This window comes from Cnephaeus nilssonii (assembly GCF_951640355.1).
Source record: "Cnephaeus nilssonii genome assembly, chromosome: 4".
Lineage (NCBI taxonomy): Eukaryota > Metazoa > Chordata > Mammalia > Chiroptera > Vespertilionidae > Cnephaeus > Cnephaeus nilssonii.
This window is the reverse complement of record NC_137075.1, coordinates 70,621,138-70,641,585: the sequence shown is the minus strand read 5'-3', so window position 1 is coordinate 70,641,585 and position 20,448 is coordinate 70,621,138. Positions and strand designations below refer to the sequence as shown.

At 42.6% G+C, this 20,448-nt stretch overlaps 2 protein-coding genes across 4 annotated transcripts in view; one reads left to right on the top strand and one right to left on the bottom strand.

The window, feature by feature from the left end:
- The window catches only part of GPR137C (G protein-coupled receptor 137C), a gene marked incomplete at its 5' end in the record, with an annotated part of 55,504 nt that extends 49,743 nt beyond the window's left edge, over window positions 1-5,761 (bottom strand). Inside the window, one exon of the mRNA XM_079767643.1 lies at window positions 5,315-5,761. Coding sequence (XP_079623769.1) covers window positions 5,315-5,761 — 447 coding nt within the window. The remainder of the gene's footprint in view (window positions 1-5,314) is intronic.
- Window positions 5,762-6,370: 609 nt separating this feature from the next.
- The window catches only part of TXNDC16 (thioredoxin domain containing 16), a 115,766-nt gene continuing 101,688 nt past the window's right edge, over window positions 6,371-20,448 (top strand). For 2 of the 3 annotated variants that reach the window (XR_013813421.1, XM_079768900.1), the window contains exons 1-4: window positions 6,371-6,590; window positions 12,840-12,951; window positions 13,523-13,823; window positions 13,976-14,058. Coding sequence is in view for 2 of the 3 variants with exons in the window: in XM_079768900.1 (XP_079625026.1) it covers window positions 13,661-13,823; window positions 13,976-14,058 (246 nt within the window). In the remaining variant the exon portion in view is untranslated. The remainder of the gene's footprint in view (window positions 6,591-12,839; window positions 12,952-13,522; window positions 13,824-13,975; window positions 14,059-20,448) is intronic. The other variant, XM_079768901.1, reaches the window with a different exon arrangement.

Here is a 20,448-nt window from a genome sequence, read left to right as displayed (position 1 = left end):
TATGAAAGACAAATGGAAAACCGAAAAGTCATCAGTAAAATGCTTCAGTGGCATGAAAGTCTTTTTTGCATCGAATTGTGACTGGTGAGGAAAAGTGGATTTATTTTGAGAATCCCAAATATACAAAATCATGGGTTGATCCAGTTCAACCATCAACATCAACTGCAAGGCCAAATCGCTTTGGAAAGAAGACAATGCTCTGCGTTTGGTGGGATCAGGACAGTGTGGTGTATTATGAGCTTCTAAAACCAGGTGAAACTGTTAATATTGATCACTACCAACAACAAATAATCAATTTGAACCACACTTTGATGGTGAAACGACCAGAATGTGCCAGAAGACACGGCAAAGTAATTTTGCTTCATGATAATGCACCATCACACACTTCAAAACCAGTTAAAGTCACGTTAAAAGATCGTGCCTGGGAAGTATTAACCCACCCGCTGTATTCACCAGACCTTGCTCCTTCAGATTACCACTTGTTCAGATTGATGGAACACGCACTTTCTGAGCATCACTTCAAAACGTACAAAGAAGTGGAAAATTGGGTCTCTGAATGGTTTGCCTCAAAACAAGAAAAGTTCTATTGGGATGGTATCCACAAATTACCTGAAAGATTGGGGAAATGTGTAGTTAGCGATGGACATTACTTTGAATAAAGGATTTTTGATATTTCTCTTGAAATTATTGTGTTTTTATTAACCGGTGCGCCTGGTAAATGTTCTATTGATCATGCCAGAAAAAGTTTAATAGGTGTTTTTAGATTAGTGTACAGGTTTTGTTTTCCAACTATCTGTCTTCTGGAGGTTAAGTATAATGAGCTGAAAAGTCTAATTATTTCAGGAAGTGCTACTTCCTTTTTTCTCAATTCTATTCAAGTGTAGTCAACAAAAGAAAGTGTGGTTCAGGCAGACTTAACTTTTTGAAAATGCAATGGGTTCTAGAAGAACCACCAAAATATGTTCAAGTAGTAACAATTGTCTCACTAACTTCATTTTACACTGCCCAGTCATTCTTTGTAACTAAGTCCTTAAAGTTAGAATGTTTTTAATTAGTGAGAAGTGGATACAACAAATGCTTTAAAGAGATCAACAGTAAAGTAAAATTGGTATTTAATATGACAGAAGTGAAGACAGAGTGATTTGGTAATCAAGAAGCACACCTACTCAAAATAGTTATAGGGCCTTTTGGTTAAAACAAACAAAACAAAAAAAGCAAATATGCCTGGCCTACGTGGCTCAGTGATTGAACATCGACCTATGAACCAGGAGGTCATGGTTCGATTCCTGGTCAGGGCACATGCCTGGGTTGAGGGCTTGATCCCGAGTAGGGGGCGTTCAGGAGGCAGGCGATCAATGATTCTCTCATCATCAATATTTCTATGTCTCTCTCCCTCTCCCTTTCCCTCTGAAATAAATTAAAAAATATATTACAAAGAAAATCAAATATCAGTTGTTTTGTATTTGTCACCACATGGACTTTCTCTACCTCTCTGCTCACTCAGAATATGAAGAACTCACTGGGAAAGCTTCATTAATTCAGAAAAATCAATGGGAAGAGTACTTTCAGTTCCTTGAAATTGATAGAAAAATTTGAATTCAAATATTCTTTTAAATACAGATGCTTCTAGATCTTTTTCTAACGAATAGGGAAATTATTTCTGGTTAAGATACCTTTTTAAACAGGTTGAAAATGTGTTCTTTTAAGTACAGTAATGTGCTATAAAATTGTTAATCTATACTAATAAAAGGGTAATATGCTAATTAGACCGGGAGACCTTCTGGATGACCTTCTGGACAAAGCCACAGTGGCTGCCTGAGGCTCAGACAAGCCGCGGATGGCAGCTGCTGCTGCCCAGGGCCGGCCCAAGGCTCAGGGAAGCCGGTGATGGTGGCTGCCCAGCTGCCCTGGGCCAGCCCGAGGCTTAGGCAAGCCGCCAATGGCGGCTGCCCAGCAGCCAGAGGCTCAGTTAGGGGGCGATCAGGCTGACAGGGGAGCAGTTAGGGGGTGATCAGGCCAGCAGGGGAGCCGTTAGGGGCATTAGGCTGGCAGGCAGAGGTGGTTAGGGGCGATCAGGTAGGCAAGTGGTTAGGAGCCAGCAGTCCCGGATTGTGAGAGGGATATCCGACTGCCGATTTAGGCCCGATCCCCTAAACCGGCAGTCAGACATCTCCCGAGGGGTCCTGGATTGGAGAGGGTGCAGGATGGGCTGAGGGACACCCCTCCGTGCATGAATTTTGTGCACCGGACCCCTAGTTTTATTATAAAAAGACAAGCACAAACAACCTACACTCTTAAGAGACACTACAAAAGGAAAAAGCTTTAGTCCAGCTTCTTTCCAAATTATATTTCCAAATATAATTGTATATAATTTTCCAAATTATATTTCTAGGTTAATAGAGTTTCATTGCTTTTTAAAAAGTACACCACACAAATAAGATTCATTAAACAGGAAGACTTTTAGACATTTAAATTCTTCCTCACTAGCTGGGAATATCAGCAAAAAAAAAAAAAATTTTTTTTTAAACTCAATCTAGTTATTGTGTAGTTCATTGTGTGTAGAAGCATACTTTTAGAATTTTGAACTTTAAATTATAGTGTTTAGTCACTTGGTGTTTATGTCAGAGTGAAAGGTATGACTGGGAGAGAGCATAAGGGAACCTTTTCGGCACTGGAAATACTGTATATTTTAATCTGGTGGTGGTAACGTGAGTGTGTCCATATGTAAAATTTCACCTAGCTCTGCACGTTAAAATTTTTTTTTATTCTCAAATTTTATTTTGAGAGTACATTTGTTTGTTTTGTGTGTGTGTGTGTTTTGTCAATCTTTATCTAAGGGTATTTTTCCATTGATTTTGTTTGTTTGTTTGTTTTTAGAAAGAGTAGAAGGGAGGGGGAGAGACAGAGAGAGAAACATCGATGAAAGAGAGCACAGCAATAGATGTAAGAGAGCACAGCAATCGGTTGCCTCCCACGCCTGGGGCCAGGGATTGAGCCTGCAACTGAAGTGCAAGCCCTTGACTGAAATCAAACCTGCGACCCTTCAGTCTGTGGGCCCAACACTGTCCACTGAGCCAAACCGACTAGGGCTTAAAAATTTTTTAAAAATTGATTTTAGAAGGAGGGAGAGACAAACATCCATTTGTTGTTCCACTTATTTATGCATTCATTGGTTGATTCTTGAATTGCCCTACCTGGGATTGAACCTGCAACCTTAGGGTATCGGGACAACACTCTAACCCAGTGGTCGGCAAACTCATTAGTCAACAGAGCCAAATATCAAGAGTACAACTATTGAAATTTCTTTTGAGAGCCAAATTTCTTAAACTTAAACTTCTTCTAACGCCACTTCAAAATAGACTCGCCCAGGCCGTGGTATTTTGTGGAAGAGTCACACTCAAAGGGCCAAAGAGCCGCATGTGGCTCTCGAGCCGCAGTTTGCCGACCATGGCTCTAACCAACTGAGCTACCCAGGCAAGGCTAGACCTAGCTATACATTTAAGATTTGTGCACTTTATGATATATGTGATGTCACAAGAAAAAAGTAAAAAAAAAAAAGTGTTTAGCTCCCAACTATTTTGTAGTGGATCAATAATATAATTTTATAAGTCAACATGTATAGGGGAAAATAATTTATCTGATGCTCAGGGCATAAGGATTGCTAATCATATACAGGTAGATTATATCTAAAGCTGGATTAAAGCTTCAGTGAAGAAAGGTCACTGGTATTGTATCAGAAATGGTGCCAGGAAGAATACAATGTATCAGTTTAACTGCAAAGGACAGAAATAATTAAAGTTCAAATAACAACTAGAAGATCAAAACCTCATCAAATAAGTGACATGACTATAGCATGATTTGATTCATGATTACCCATGCTTTTTATTTATGCTTTTTACTGTTTGGTTGTTAGTCATTGTATTGCTTGGACTTCCAAAGGAGGGGGTGGGGGGAAGGAAAAGAATGAAAGTTAACGTTTTGTTACTTATTTTCAACTATTGCCTTTAGCGTGCTAAAAAGCTGAAGTTAGGACTGGATTTAAAAATTGTGCATTCTACTTCCTATCGACTATGGGAGAAAAGAGTTGGTTTATGTATGCAGGAAATATAATCACTGATTCTGCATCAAATGTTTTTACGTTTGCTGATAACTACGTTAATTCTCATAACCTCCAAAGCCTTTGCGAGGATTAGCTGCATAGACCAATATTGTTCTATGTTAGTCAGTATGAAGTATATGATGTCACCTTGCTTCCTCCCCTCCTCAAGCTATTTTTTTTTGCAGGATGGGGAGGGGGGCTTTTTGGACAATTCTCAAAATTCTGAGGCTTAAATGCCACCAGCTGACACACATGATTGACAACCTTACACTCCCAAACCTGTTTGAAATGGGTCAAATACCTAAGCTCCCCAGAACAATGCAATCCAACCAGTAATTCCCCATAAAAGAGAAAGGGGGTGTGATTAGCTTCCAGCTATTAAACAAGTTATTGCAAAAACAGTTCGGTGGTTTGTTTCTGCAATAGGCACAGGCTCAGCTAGTATTCTCTCTTAATTAGCTTCAAAAAAAAAAAAAAAAAAAAAGGGGGACTGGGCTGCAAGAGGTAGGAAAAAATAGCCAAAGCATGAAGCAACTGGGGCAAATATGAAGGGCTTTACGGAGGTCTTTCTATTGACCCCTGGCATTGGTTATTGATTATCAGCCCTGCTGGGGAACTATCGAACGGAATCTGTGTGAGGCTTATCGAGCCACAGGCGAGGAGATGCGGGAGGGACTATAAGCTTCTAATAAAAGAAACGCAGCAACAATAGCAGAGGAACAGCTCTGCCTGGTGACGTAATGGCTGGCAGCAGTCCAGCTCCGGCAGAGCTGCTGCTACCTCAGCATCCAACCTTCCTCGGCGCAGCCCGGCTTCGGCGGAGCTGCCGGGGGCTGCCACTGCTGGCGATGCCACCCACCCCTTACCTTCGAGGGCTAGAACCCCGAACAAAGGGTCGTCCTGCTGCCTTAAGTTGGGAGAACACACACACTCGTACTCCCTCGCCGCCCCCCCCCCCACTCCGCACCCCCCCCCCCCAGCCCCTCAGTAACCGAGTCAATCAGCTGCTCAAGTTTAGGGCGAGCACACCAGCGCGCCCTGCAGGCGTGCCTCAGTTTCCCCAGACTGGTTTCGGGTCTGCATCTCATCGCCTACCACCCTCCCCCCCCCCACCCCTTACCCCCCAGTCCTCAGTCCGAGTTGCTCGCGGGGTGGGGGGGGGGGAGTGGGGGTGCGCTCGCCCGCCGGCCCCGCACGCCGGTCCTCCCGCCTTACCTCCGCCAGGTAGAGGTTGAGCAGACAGAGCGTGGAGAACTGGAGGCAGGAGGGGAAGCAGTAGAGCAGCCAGTGGGGGAAGAAGTGCAGGCGGGCGGGCGGCCGGAGCAGAGGCAGGGAGCCGCTGAGCGAGAAGGCGGCGGAGAAGAGGGTGGTCCTGAGCGCTGCCCACAGCAGGCAGAGGAAGAGGCAGAGGCTCTGGTAACTCAGCCGCCGCTCGCGGTACAAAAGCAGCCGCCACAGCTGCAGGTAGGCGAAGGCGAAGAGCGCGGCGTACAGCAGGGCGTGCAGGACGCTCAGCGCCAACTGCACCGAGCCCGGCACCGCGGCGCCCGAGGCGGCCGCGACGGCGCCTTCCCCTCCGCCGCCCTGGCCCGGCGTCGAGGGCTCGCGGCCGGCCACCGGAGCGGCCGCGGCGGCCGCGGGACCCGGCACGGACACCCTCATGAGGGGGCTAGAAGGAGGGCGAGGGCGCGCGGGAAGGAAGGGGCAGGGCTCGGGGCTGCCGTCGAGGGGGAGAAGGATGGGTGCCTCACCCCCCCACCCACCCACCCACCCTAACCTCCAACCCCAGGAAGCGCCGTGACAGGACCCGGAGCCCCGCGCCGAGCCGCCGCGGCTCCCCAGACCCCGCCTCCTCTCCCCGCCCCCCCGGGGGTCTCGGCTCCTCCTGCTGCGGATTCGCGCGGTGGCTGCAAAAAACAACTCTCGGCTGGAGACAATCAGCTGAGAAACCCGAGCATTTGAGGCGCTCGCTCCGCACCTTGGGCTCGCGCCGATTGGGCCAGGCGGGCACGCCCCCGGCACGCCGAGCTCGGACGCCCACGGGCCGCGGGACCCGTCGCTCCAGGGCTCCAGGCTCTGATTGGACGCCCGCGCTCTCCTCCTCCTCCCTTCCGCGCACTCCCCACCCACACTGCCGATTGGCCCAGCAACTGCACGGCCCGTTCGCACCGGCGGGAGGACTCGGGGGTCGCCAGCCACCGGGGGCGGGTCTCGCTCCGCCCTCTGTGCTTCCCATTGGTTGGAGAGGTCTCACGTCGGGAGCACGAGGAGAGGGTGGAGCCTGCGGGATTGTATGTGTGTGTGGTTTTTTTTTTTTTTTGTGTGTGTGTGTTTTGCTTGCCCCGCAGGCCCATTCCACTGAGCGGTGGCGGCTGTGGGCGCTGCGCTCTCGCAAGTGGGCGTAGCGAGTGAGTCTGCGGGGCGAGCGGGGCCAAGACCCGCCTTCTGCCTCTCCTTCCCCAGGCGCGAGCCGTCGGCCGCGCGCAGGCAGGTAGGTGGCAGCGCGGGTTGGACTCCAGGCCAGGGCTTTGGTCTTTGCCTGCAGGAATGGGGATTCGCACCGGCGGCTCTCTCCCCGCCCCAGCAAGGGCCGCACCGCTGAGCTCGGGTTTGGCTTAGAAGGGGCCTCCCCGGGGTTCTTAGGCGGAGCATTTTGCTTGCTTCTTTCCCGGCGTGAGCGGCGAGGAAAACGTGAGCCCTTTGAGGGGCGAGGGAATGGAATGGGGCGAAGGGGGAACCCGCGTTCTAAGTAAGACTCGCTCCTTCCTCGGGAGCTGCCCTTAAAGAAGAGGGGTGTTAGGATGAGATGGGTGTCCAAGCAATGCGAAAAGGGGGAACGTGGCCCTTGGAAACTTAGAATTGAGACAGATGCTCTGGGCGTAGGTTTAGGGAAAAGGCAGAAATAGAACTCCGTGTCTTTTAGGAATTCCAGAGAGGAAGAAGCAGAATGGTCTGTGCTCCCTAAATTCCACATGTGTTCTTCACACCTTCGTCCTGTCTGTGGTGAATGGTGGCGCGAGAGGTTGGGGCTCAGAGACACAGAGCAAATGTTCTGTTTCTGCTATAAATGAGTGAGGAATGAATGAATCTCCCAACGTGTATTGGCCGACACATAACATTTCTTGACTTTTTTTTTTTTTTTGGTGTTTGCTAATAAAATGAGCAGAAGGGTGTATTATGAAGAGAAAGTAATTTGTATTCTTCTTAGAAGGAGCGGCACACCACACATTCAGTGTCTGAAAGGTACTGGCATAGTTATTGACGCAGCCAAGACCTAGCCTTTCCTGTTTCGCTATCCTTCGCGCTAATGCTTTGCCCAAGAAGAGTGTTGCTACCTTCTTTCCTAGTTAGTGATCCACAGAGAACTTTAAAGTCTGATTTGTACCCCAGGCACCGGATGCTGGTGTGTTTTGGGTTCTATCTATCACCTCTATCTACATCTACATCTACACCTACATCTACATGCATAGATCTCTAATTGATTTCAGAGAGGAAGAGGGGGGGGGGGGGGGAGAGTGAGAGAGAAAGAGAAAGAAACATCAGTGATGAGAGAGAATAATTGAATCATTGATTGGCTGCCTCCTTCACTGCCCTCTACTGGGGATTGAGCCCACAACCCAGGCATGTGTCCAGATCGGAATCCAACCTCGACTTCCTGGTTCATAGGTTGCCGCTCAACCCCTGAGCCACACCAGGGGGCTGTTTTGGGCTTATATAGGTGTGCTGACAAACTGTGATAGACGTGTAGGCCTGGCGCTGTTATGTGGTATCTCACAGGTGAAACAGCCAGCTGAGCAGTTGTGCAGTGCAGCCTACAGTCGGGTACAACTTGCTGTAAAGAAGTTAACAGGCCTAATCCGACAACGCTTTTGAGAAGGATCGCATGTTTACTGGAGTGTAAGAAATGAACCTAACGGATTCCTAGAGCATGTGGTTAGGGCCGTACAGTTCTACTTGAGAGGGGACCGTGCTCAATGGCAACAGTGAGTTAACTGATTGCAGTTATGTGCTGTAGCCCATAAATTGAGCATGAATTCAGACTTATGTGATTTGAGGCACTTGTCAAAATCAGGGGAACCTCCTGTTCTCTGGCATGGCCTGTTTTTTTGTATCTTTTGTAATCAATGAGGTGCAAATTTTAGGCCATGAATACATTGTTGCCATGAAGGTTTTTTCTTTTTCTCCTATATTATCTACTTAAAATGATACTTAACACCTGGATAGTATCCATACTCGTTTTAGGTCTTTGATTGTAAGACTTTTTATTCTAGTGTCATTGCAACTCTGGATACCCTCCTCTTTTTTTAAAAAAATATCTTTTTATTGACTTCAGAGAGGAAGGGAGAGGGAGAGAGTGATATGCTGAGAGGGAATCCTTGATTGGCTGCCTCCTACACGCCTCCTACTGGGAATAGAGATGGCAACCTGTGGATACCCTCCTCTTTTCTCCTTTTCTAGGTGTATGTGTGCTAGGGGGTGGGGATGGAGAGAAAGGATTTTGCCCCAACTATCTTGGAAGGGCTGTAGAGAGATGTTGACAATGCTGACTCCTTTGGTTCTTAAATAAGTTGTGATGAGATCTAAACACCATTTTATTTGAGGCTGGTTCATTGAGCAGGTTCTGTTCTACAGTAGCAGCATTAAACCTTAAGTAAGCTAATTTTTGACCAAATACTATTACAGGAACTTTGTAAGCATTAAGTGCCCCATTTGTTGCAAAATATGAAACATGTCCTTTTCCCAGAGAATGATGTCCACAGATCTTGGTATAATTTGTTTAATGTTTACAGTTGTCAGTTTCTTCTTTTTGTTGAGAGAGAAAAACAGTTACTTGTTTGGTTAACCAAAAGGGAAATTTAGGCCTATAAAAGGCAAATGAATCAGTGGCCTGCTAGAAAAGCTTGTTGCTAGATATTTTAAAACTGGAAATGTGTCCAAATGCACAGTGGTTAGATATTGTTGTTCTAGGGCAGATTCCTTTAGCACAATGGCCTTTCAAATATTTAAAGCCGAACCGTTTGCCGAGTATTATGTGCGGGACCCAATTTCAAAGTGGGATTGCTCTGGCTGGAGAGGGCCACCAGCTGCTCCACCTGTCTACAGAGCACATGAAGGTGAATCCCTGCCCCCTTCCCTCACTAGCGGGAATATCAGTGTTTTCCCCTTGAGGTACATCCTCCTCATTTCCCTCTGGGGGCTCTTTCAATATTTTGGTGCCAAACAAAAACTTTTGTTGCCCTTTAGCATTTTATTTGCAAATGTGTGAAATTGCTATAAAAGCTTCTAAACATTAGACTCAATTTCTATGTTGATCTCATTTTTGTAGACCAGTAACAGATAGTTCGTATGCTGACACATGCTCTAGAGCAGTGGTTCCCAACCCTTTTTTGGCTAGGTCCCACCTAAGCATGTCTAAAATCCTGATGCTCCCCCTGTGACATATAATTCCTATTATTCAAAAAGCAAACTCCTGTTCACATGGAGGAAGCCTAAAAGGCCATTAACTTGGTCTAAACAAGCTTCCAAAGAACATGGCATCCATGAAAGAAAAAAATAAAAGAATGAAAGGACAGTTTGAAGTACTGAGGAAGAAATCACTAAGAAATTATTTAAAAAAAAATAATACAAAGTGATATGAAAAAAATAGCAAATCAAGTTTCAAAACATATAATAGAGAACTGAAATGCATAAATATGTCACAATATATATTTATGTACTGTATATGAGGCCCTTAGGATCCTAAGATGCAAAAAAATTCACTGTTAATAACTCATTCAAATTGCCGCCGTGTGGGGCATGTGCCCCATGTTGGGAACCACTGCTCTAGGGCACAGTTCTCCATGGTCCTTGGCTTTGCTCTGCAAGAGATCCCTTTCATTGTTATTATCCTTGAGCACATCTGAAGTTGGCTTTGGAGATTGTGAGCTCTTCCCATGCCTGAGCAGTTTTTTCAGCTTACTGCCTGACCCCACAAAGGTGGGGACTAAAGGATTATTTTAAGGTTTGAATCGTTAGTCTCTTGGATGGTGGTTCTTCTTTGAGTACTTGTCTTCTAATATCTCAGTTACAACCAGCAGTAACTCTCACACAGTTCTCATCTTCCAGTCTTCTAGCCTCTTCTCTTAGGGTATAAATACGTCCATTAGCCCCCTAGATACATGCTCATAAATTCATTAGGTATGTGCCACTTGTAAATTATTGTGGTGACAGTTTCATCAAATGTTTTGTTACTCCTTAATGTGGATCATTTGCTGAGCTCCTGTCTCTGATAAGTTTCCTTGGGGGGGGGGGGGGGAGCGCGGGGAGGGGGTAAAAAAAAGCTTCCTTGTTGCTTGATCCCTGATCCAGTATTTTGGAGTTCTTGTTAAGGCAGCATCTCACTTCTAGTTTGTATATCAATGAAGATAAATTAGATTGTTCTGCAATAATAAGTCCTAAAGTCTCAGTGGCTTAAGACAAGGTTTATTTCTTCCTATGTCACATGCTCATTAGATATCAGTTTTGGGTTCTCTTTGTTGTGTTCATTCTGAGACTGATGCTGATGACAGCCACCACTTGAGCATTTTTAGTGACTGTGACAAAAAAAAAAAAATAAAGCCTGGTATATTGCACACTAGCTGTCAAAACTATTGCCTGAAAGGGACATACCACGTTTGCTCACATTTTATTGGCCAGAATAAGTCACATGGTGATCTCAAACTTTGCTAGAGGTGGGAAGTACAGGAAGGTAATCAGTGTAATCCTACATTATACCTGCCAGGAAAACTGGAACTGTTACCCCATGCTAATGAGCTACCTCAACAAATCGATGAGTTCACATTTCTCTCAAGGTAGTAGTACTAATTCATCATTTTGTTCTGATTTTTTAGTTTTTGAAGCATTAAAGTACTGTTTTCTATTCCATTTTCTAATAACTGGAGGAAAAGTCACCAAGTACATTCTGTATCTTTGTTTTTACTCTATTCTTACTGGGTGTTCTCTTTCCCCACCACTTACCACCCACACTTACCTTCTCTTTAGTTTAAATGTATTTTTATGAGGAGATCATGTCTCTGGACAAAGGCATTTTATTCTTGTGCAATGAACACTCTTCTGTGCCCCCACAAGGTAGATTGGGCTAATATGAATAGAAGCTAAAGTGAAAAGATGCACTGTTTAAAGAAGGTTCTACCCTAGCCGGTTTGGCTCAATGGATAGTGCATAGGCCTGCACGGACTGAAGGGTCCCAGGTTCGATTCTGGCCAAGGGCACATGCCTGGGTTTCGGGCTCATCCCCAGTAGGGGGTGTGCAGGAGGCAGCTGATCAATGATTCTCTCTCATCATTGATGTTTCTCTCTATCCCTCCCCCATCCTCTCTATAAAAATAAATCAATAAAAATATATTTTTTAAAAATCCCTTTGGTGTCTTTCTCCCTCCAATATCTTATTCCTTAAAGGCAATTACTTTCAACTTGTTTTGGGCATTGATATTCCTGCTTCTAATAAACTTGGCTTTTGGTCTTGTGAAAGATTAGTATTTGGCTCTTTTATCCCTTTTCTCACCCTGTCTGCATGAAACCTTACTTTCTATCTCCCATCTTCTCAACTGTGGTTGCCATAGATTTGGCTATATCATTATTCAGTATTTATTTTATTATGACCATGTAAACTCTATTTCAAGTTGACCTGTACAGCAGTCTCTGCTTTAAGTAATTCCTTAAATAATCAACTTATCAAAGATGGGATAAACTGCAAGGATACCTATGAGTTCTTATCTCTAAGAATATGTAAGAATAATCAGTAATATCACTAATTGTCCAAATTCACAGTACTTTGACATGTGTAATCTCATTTGTCCAATGATAGATGTGGGAAAGTATTCAAGTCTTGAATGTGCGTTAAAACTTTTGTTGCTACAAAATACATTCTAGGGGAAAAGAATCTTATGTTAACCCTAATGTCCAATTTAGTGTTAAAATAATTGAATTGTAACCACAAAGACAGGAAAAATGATATTTTATACTGACTCTTTCAATTGTGCTTTCATTTAAATATTTTACCTTTTACTTAGGTTGGAGTTATTTCATTAGTATATAATTATTCCCTTAGTCTTAGGATGCATGCATTTTCCCCACCTCCAGAATATAAAGAAAATCTTGGATGACCTATTTTAAACCATTCCCATTAATATAAAGTCACTTTAAAATATGCTGCCTTAAAATGGCTGTAATGTAGAATCAATTTTAATGTCAAGGATACCCCTTAATTAGATCATTAAAATTACTTTTTTTTAGATACTGCTCACAGTCCTCACTCCTCATTCTACCTGAGTTTTGAACTCTTGGCTCATTATTAAAAATTGATGGCAAATTCATTCACTGTTTGATATAAATTAGCTCTAATGAAAAGAATATTAGGAAGTAATCATGAGTAATTAGCTCCTTCTTTAGATATACCTACTTCGAAGGGAGAAGTATTATATGCTTATTGATAATATTGAAAGACCAGAGTAAATATTCAATTTAGTGTAAATTTTTCCTAAATTTTTCATTCTTTTATAATTTTATTTACATAAAAATTCTACCCCTATCCTTATGGGCAAATTTTGCCTTTTCTCCCTGTGTCCTGTTTTAAGATAGTGATCTTTTGTTTGGAAAAAAAAAATAAAGCAAAATTCTCACCTATACCTGTGGGTATATGTTTACCTTCTAGAAGTATATTTTTATACTATGCAAATTTTCCTATCTTCTTTAAACATAGATAATATAGATTATCAATGGAAGAGCTTCCTGAAAGAAGATATTGTTTAAGAGAAATGTGAAAGTTGCAAAACAGAAGAGAATTGAAAGCAGATACAGAGGACAGCGTGGAAGTAAGTACAGCATGAAAGGAGATGAGAGGAGGATATCTAGAACAAATCTGAGTTCAGAAAAGAGAAGTGATTTGAAAAGATATTTGAATTTCTAAGCTGTATAAATAAGTCAAAGTCTTGAGCATAAAAAATGTGTATTAAGAAGGACTGTTAAGTAGTTTAATAGCTAGGGGGTTTAAAGTAAAAAGAATGTAAACAGTAGACATATATTTTGATGTCTCACTCGCATGTTAGTGGTATTAAATAGCTGTTGTGTGAGTTAATTGTAAATCCACTCTCAGTAGGGAAGGATAAAATGCCCAATTTAAAAATTAATTGGATGTTAGAGAATAAATTTTAGAACCCTTAAAAATGACAATTAGCTTCACATACTCAAGTAACTATCCATTAACTTAAGATACTTAGTATATTACATTTTCTTGATATCTTTTGCAATTATCAAAAATCAATAGCATTATCAAATCAATGTCATTATATATCATCTCTCAGATATTTTCTAGAAAGGAATAAAGTATCAAAATAAAATATATATAAATAATGTCTCATTTATTATTATTTTTTGTTGTTGCAGATTTTACTTCATTTATTTAACAAATTAATTCAGCAAAACTTTGTTGAACACCTACTCTTGTCAGGTATTGTCTGAGGCAACAGAGCACAGGAGTGAACAAAGCAGACAGAATCTCCTGCTTATATATAACTACAGCTGATGATGTCTTTTAGTTTCAATGGATTTAGAGTTGGCATCTCTTTTGTTATGATGTGCATTGTTTATAAGTCAGCAGTCAACTCTCTACCAGAACTGAGTCCTCAGAAATATTTTAGTACCTTGCAAGCAGGAAAAGCCTCCTTAGCTTATTTTTGTCAAGCTGGTAAGTATTTTTTATATCCTGACTTTTGTGACCTTTCTATTGCTATTTAATCAGTATGCTCAGTGGGACCTTATTGTTAGACTTTGCTTTTAAGAATTTATCTTTCTTAAGGGGTAAATTATTAAACATTCATAAAACATTTCTTATTTTAGATTCTCCAAGTACCTCTGTATTTCTTGAAGAACTGAATAAGGCTGTTAAACCTCTCCAGGACTATGGAATCTCAGTTGCAAAGGTAGAAGGATATTTATGTTGATAAATTATTAGTGACAAACATTTTACATCTAAATGACTATCTAAAAATGCTTATGTTGCTTTCTGCCTTTTTTTCATAAGAATAAACAGAAGCACAGAAGTTCCAGATTATTGTATAAATTCATAAATATAGAGAAAAAAAGCTGTTTGAAACTCTTTAGCATGGCATTTAATTTAATTTTGTAAACTATTCTATTGGGACTGTCAGTTTTTCAGTCCTATAGTTAGACTTTTGTTTGCCGGACAAATATATCACAATTCAATAATTTATTAAATTTCTGTTAGCACAAATGGAGGTATTGTAAGTGGTAGGAAGGGCACTAGGTGTTAGAACTGTGGGGTCAGACTGGACCTGGGTTCAACAACCTCAGTACATGAGTTTTTTTTTTTTTTTTTTTTTAATAGATACATTTTTATTGATTTCAGAGAGGAAGGGAGAGGGAGAGAGAGACAGAAACATCAATGATAAGAGAGAATCATTGATTGGCTGCCTCCTGCACGCCCCCTACTGGGGATGGATCCTGCAACCCTGCATGTGCCCTTGATTGGAATTGAACCGGGATCCATCAGCTCCCAGGCCAATGCTCTATCCACTGAGCCAAACCAGCTAGGGCTCAGTACTTGAGTTTTGGCGAGGAAAGAATTCAGAGCCAAGACTCAGACTATAAGAGAACATCTATAATAATAAAAGGGTAATATGCTAATTAGACCGGATGTCTTCCAGACGTCATTTCGGACGTCCTTCCTGACAAAGCTGGGGCCGGAGGGAAGCCAGCCTGGGTCCCAGGTGCCTGTGGGTGGCCCAGGGGAAGCCAGCCCAGGTGCCAGGTACCGGAGGGAAGCCAGTGCCGGCAGTGGGGGGGAAGGAAGGCCTACTCTTGCACGAATTTTCATGCACCAGGCCTCTAGTTTATTTATAAAATCACAGAGGAAGAAGTAATTTGTAGAAGAAATGGACTTAAGAAACACGTTAGAGGTAAAGGAAGGGCCCTTGGAGCGTGGGAGTGAGGAAGGTAAAGGTAATACGCCTGCGGGGGAGGAGAAAGAGAAGGGAAAGGTAGGCCAGTGTTCCTGGAGGGAGAGCACACTGGGTCCTCAGTCCCAAGGGTTTTAAGGGTGTAGATTTCAGGGGAAGTCCTAGGGGAAGATTTTAATAGAATATTCAGCAGGTGTCCGGGTATGTCATTTCAGGTCTAGGTCTCCACTGATTGATCGGTCGATTGGTCAGCACAAGAGCAGGAGGTTATTATCTAATGCAGCTGGTCCTGAGGTCAGCCATAGTGTTGCTTATCTAGTTTTATTGCTCTTCTGGGCCTGGAGCTGAAATACAACTGAGGCCTAAATGTTATCTCTAGGGAGGAAAGGTCAGCAGGTCTAAACCGAATGACCAGTGATATGCTAGGGGAGGAAAGGCCACTGTGGGCGCAAGGTCCCACCCTACAGTTGTCCTTTGCTAGGCACCTAGTACTTTCTGCACTGGTGACCTTTTGTGCCTGGCCCATTGTCCATGCTCTGCTCATGTCTGTCTAACTGCCGACCACAGAGGTACCAAAGTTGAGGTACCTGAAGTATTTTATCTTTTCTGTTTTAAGTTTTTATAATTACCTATGTTGCAGTTTCATGTATACTTAGGAAAGTTAAAACAACCTAACTTGAAATTATATATTTAATTTTTTTCTCAAAAATATTTCAAACTTGCCATGGAATATTATGGAAAATTTCCACAAGCATCATGGATTAGATAGGTACATAAGCCTTTCATTTAGTTTAAGCTTAGAATTTGTATCTCAGAAAACTGGATGAGAAGTAACCCAGGGATTATTACATTCTTTCAGATTAGTGCCTACCTGACTTTCTCTTGTCAACGTAAGAAATGTCCAAACCTGTAGAGAACTGTTATGAGTTTATTTGAGCCAAACTGATGACATGCCCTGGGGAGCAAGATTTCAAAAGCTCTGGCCCTAGCCAGGTTTGGTCAATGGATAGAGCATCGATCGGCCTGCAGACTGAAGGGACCCAGGTTCAATTCTGGTCAAGGGCATGTGCGTGGGTTGCAGGCTTCTCCCCGGTCTGGGCCCTGGTCCGGGCCCTGGTCAGGGTATGTGCAGGAGGCAACCAGTCAATATGTTTCTCTTCACATCGATGTTTCTCTCTGTCTTTCCCTCTCTCTTTCACTCTCTAAAAATCAATGGAAAATACCCTTGGGTGAGGATTAAAAAAAAAAAAAAAAAAAAAAAATATATATATATATATATATATATATATATATATATATATATATATATATATATATATATATTGGTTTCAGAGAGGAAGGGAGAGGGAGAAAGAGAGATAGAAACATCAATGATGCCGAAACTGGTTTGGCTCAGTGGATAGAGCGTCAGCCTGCGGACTGAAGGGTCCCAGGTTCGATTCCGTTCGATTCCGGTCAAGGGCATGTACCTTGGTTGCGGGCACATCCCCAGTAGGGGGTGTGCAAGAGGCAGCTGATCTATGTTTCTTTCTCATCAATGTTTCTAACTCTCTATCCCTCTCTCTTACTCTCTGTAAAAAATCAATAAAATATATTAAAAAAAAAAAAAGAAACATCAATGATGAGAGAGAATCATTGATTGGCTGCCTCCTGCACGCCTCCCACTGGGGATCGAGCCCGCAACCTGGACATGTGCCCTTGACCAGAATTGAACCTGGGACCCTTCAGTCGGCAGACTGATGATCTATCCACTGAGCAAAACTGGCTAGGGTAAAAAGAAAAAAGAGATTTCAGAAGCTCTGGAGAATGTTTCTTTTATGCATTTGAAATTAAGGAGGGAATTGAAGGATGATTACATGGAGGTAGGAGAAAGTAAGGTTGGGATTGGATTACAGGATAGTTAATATTATGTGCTTTCAACACTTTAAAAGGAGGGTCTAAAAAGGTGTGATATTAACACAAAGCTGTGTTAACCTTGATGTACAGAAATGAGGACAGAGCTTGCTTAAGGCAAAGATCAACCTTTTACTAAAGTTATATGCCTGGGGTGTGACTACCCATCATGACCTCTCCAGTTAGGAATTTATGTTCAGTTCACCTCGTGAGGTTACTTTCCATAGAATTCCTTTTTCTTCTATACTGTGTACATTTATTCTTATTAGTTCATTAGCCTTTCTCCTCCAAGAGATGGCTATTGTCCCTCTTGGTCTCTGCAGCTAGTTCCCAGAGCAGAAAGGTTAACTAACCTTGGCTATTAAAGAGATATTGTTCCCTCTAGCCATAGAACATTTTTGACACCAAATGTGTATGTTTCCACACCAACAATCTGACATTAACTGCCTAGAGTTAGCACAGACCCCCGGGTTAAAGGTTCAGTCTTATAAGACCACCTGTCACTTCAGATGCCAATCATAAGTAGTGTGTCTCCAGGTTACCTACAACTTCTGTAGGACTTGGCTGCAAATTGGGTGTTCTCACCATCCCCTCCTGAGATTGGATAATTTGCTATAACAGCTCACAGAACTCAGGGAAACACTTTACTTGCTATTGCTGGTCTATTATAAAGGCTATCTCAGTATCAGCCAAGTGGAAGAGATGCATAGGGCAAGGACGGGAAGTCTTGAGCACAGGAGTTTCAGTCCTAGTGTAGTTTGGGGTGTGTCATTCTCCTTGGCCTTGGATGGTGTTCCACCAATCACCAGCCTGGAAGCTCTCTACATCCTGCTCCTTAGGGTTTTATGGAGGTCTCATGATGTAGGCATGGCAGAGTAAATTATTGGCCATTGGCGATTGACAATCTCCTGCATGGAGGATGGGAGGTGGGGCTGAAAGTTCCAACCCTCTTTTTTAAAGAAAATTAAATTTATTGGCGTGACATTGGTTAATAGAATCATATAGGTTTCAAGTATGCATTTCTATGTTACATGATCTGTATCTTGCATTGTGTGCCCATTACCCAAAGTCAAATAATCTCCCATTACCATATATTTGGCCCTCTGGTATCCACTACAGCCAAGCATGTTAAACTCGCGGCCAGAAGGCCGCATGCCTCTGTTAACTACATTGAAGTTCCAACCCTCTTAATGATGCCTCTGTCTTTCTGGCAACCAGTCCCTATCCTAAAGTTATCTAGGGGTACCCAGCCACCAGTTACCTCATTAGCATAAAAAAGACATTCCATGGGGTTTTAGAAGCTCTTATATCAGGAACTGGAGTTAAAGACCAAATATTATAACAAAAATGCTCCCAGCATGCCTATCACTCAAGAATTACAAGGGTTTTAGAAATTTTGTGTCAGGAACCAGGGGCAGAAACCAAGTATATATGTGTTATGTCATGGCCATATACCTTAAAAAATATTCAATTCTTTTTGTATAGGGGTCTCAGCTAATGAACAGCTGATTACACTCTAGAATGATAATGGCACTCATCTCTGAGGAGCTATGAATAACATTTTAAACTGAAATTTAAAAATGAAATAATAGGCTAAGTATGACACTCAAAAAGGGTAATCATGCTATTTATCTAGTAACTAGTAACTGTATGTCTGGTACCTGGAATGGAATATTGAGGTTCATGCCCAGTGGTACCTTTATATGAACTAACATAATTTAAACTCAGTTTTATAGTTGATGTCATTAAGCTACATGGAAGGGATACTGTAGTGAATAGGAGAGACCTATATTGAGTATCTAGCTCAGTCCCTACACATAAGATGTACTCAGTAAATGTTTATGAAATTAAAATTAGCTCACTATATTTAGTCTATTGGATAAAAAGATAATTAAGACCCAGTCTGTTTCTTTGGATACTTTATATTCTAAATAGGGAGGATAAAACACATCCTCAAATCATTTTAATAAATAGCAGAACCCAATTATAATAAGAGAGATACAAATAATATGCCATAGTTGTTAAAAGGAAAGAGAGCTCATATCTGATTGTTGAAATGGAAGGTTATGTATGGCGTTGGGAAAGACTTCACAAAAAGTAGCATCTTGAGATTGTCTTCAAAAGTTAAGATTTCAGGAGGCAGAGGTAGATGAAGGAAACACTAATATCAATGGATTAAATGTTCCAATTAAGACCAAAATTATCAATCTGGGTATAATAACCAAACCCAACTGATGCTATTTAGAAATGCATCTTAAAATAAAGGCTTCAGAAATCTTCAAAGTAAATGAAGGAAAAAGATATATTGTGAAATGATAACCTAAAGAATGCTGGTATGGCTATGGTACTATATCAATGTAGATTTAAAAACAGAAAACCTTTGAGTTATCCTTGACTTGTAGTTCCATTATAACCATCAATAAGTCCTTTAGTTTCTACTATCAAAACTCTCCAAATCTGACTACTTCCTCTGCCTTCACTTTTATTCCTTCCTTGTCCAAAGCATCATCAGACTCATCTGGGAAACCATAATAGCCTTCTAACAATTGGTCTTTCTCTTTTCACTTTTGTCTTACTCAACTCTTCACATGTAAGTGAAATGTGTTCAGATTATCTTGCTCCCCTCCCAGAAAGGCTTCCCATTACAGTTATGATAAAATCTGTGGACACTCGCTTCTTGTCTTACCTGATTTTCTGTTCCCCCACCTTGTTCAGTTTGTTCCTGACACCTACTGGTCATCTTTCTGTCACTTGAACCTGCCACATGTGTTATTTCCACAAGGCCTTTGTAATTTCCACTCTGCTTAGAACTCATGTCTTCCACATCCTATATAATAAAAGGCTAATATGCAAATCGACCAAACGGCAGAACAACTAGTTGCTATGACACGCACTGACCACCAGGGGGCAGATGCTCAACGCAGGGGCTGCCCCCAGGTGGTCAGTGCGCTCCCACAGGGGGAGCACTGCTTAGCCAGAAGCTGAGCTCATGGCTGGTGAACACAGAGGAGGTGGCGGGAGCCTCTCCTGCCTCTGCGGCAGTGCTAAGGATGTCCAACTGCCAGCTTAGACCCGCTCCCTGCTGGGAGCGGGCCTAAGCTGTCAGTCCGACATCCCCCAAGGGCTCCTGGGCTGTGAGAGGGCACAGGTTGGGCTGAGGGACTCCCTCCAACCAACCCCTAAGTGCATGAATTTCATGCACCAGGCCTCTAGTATTTATATATTTGTATGTTTCATTCCATTGCTTCGGTTCTTTGTGCAGATGTCACCACCTCAGAGAAGCCTTCCTTGATTCTTTTCTTTCTTTTTTTTTATATTTTATTGATTTTTTACGGAGAGGAAGAGAGAGGGATAGAGAGTTAGAAACATCGATGATAGAGAAACATCAATCAGCTGCCTCTTGCACACCCCCCACTGGGGATGTGCCCGCAACCAAGGTACATGCCCCTGACCGGAATCGAACCTGGGACCTTTCAGTCCGCAGGCCGACACTCTATCCAC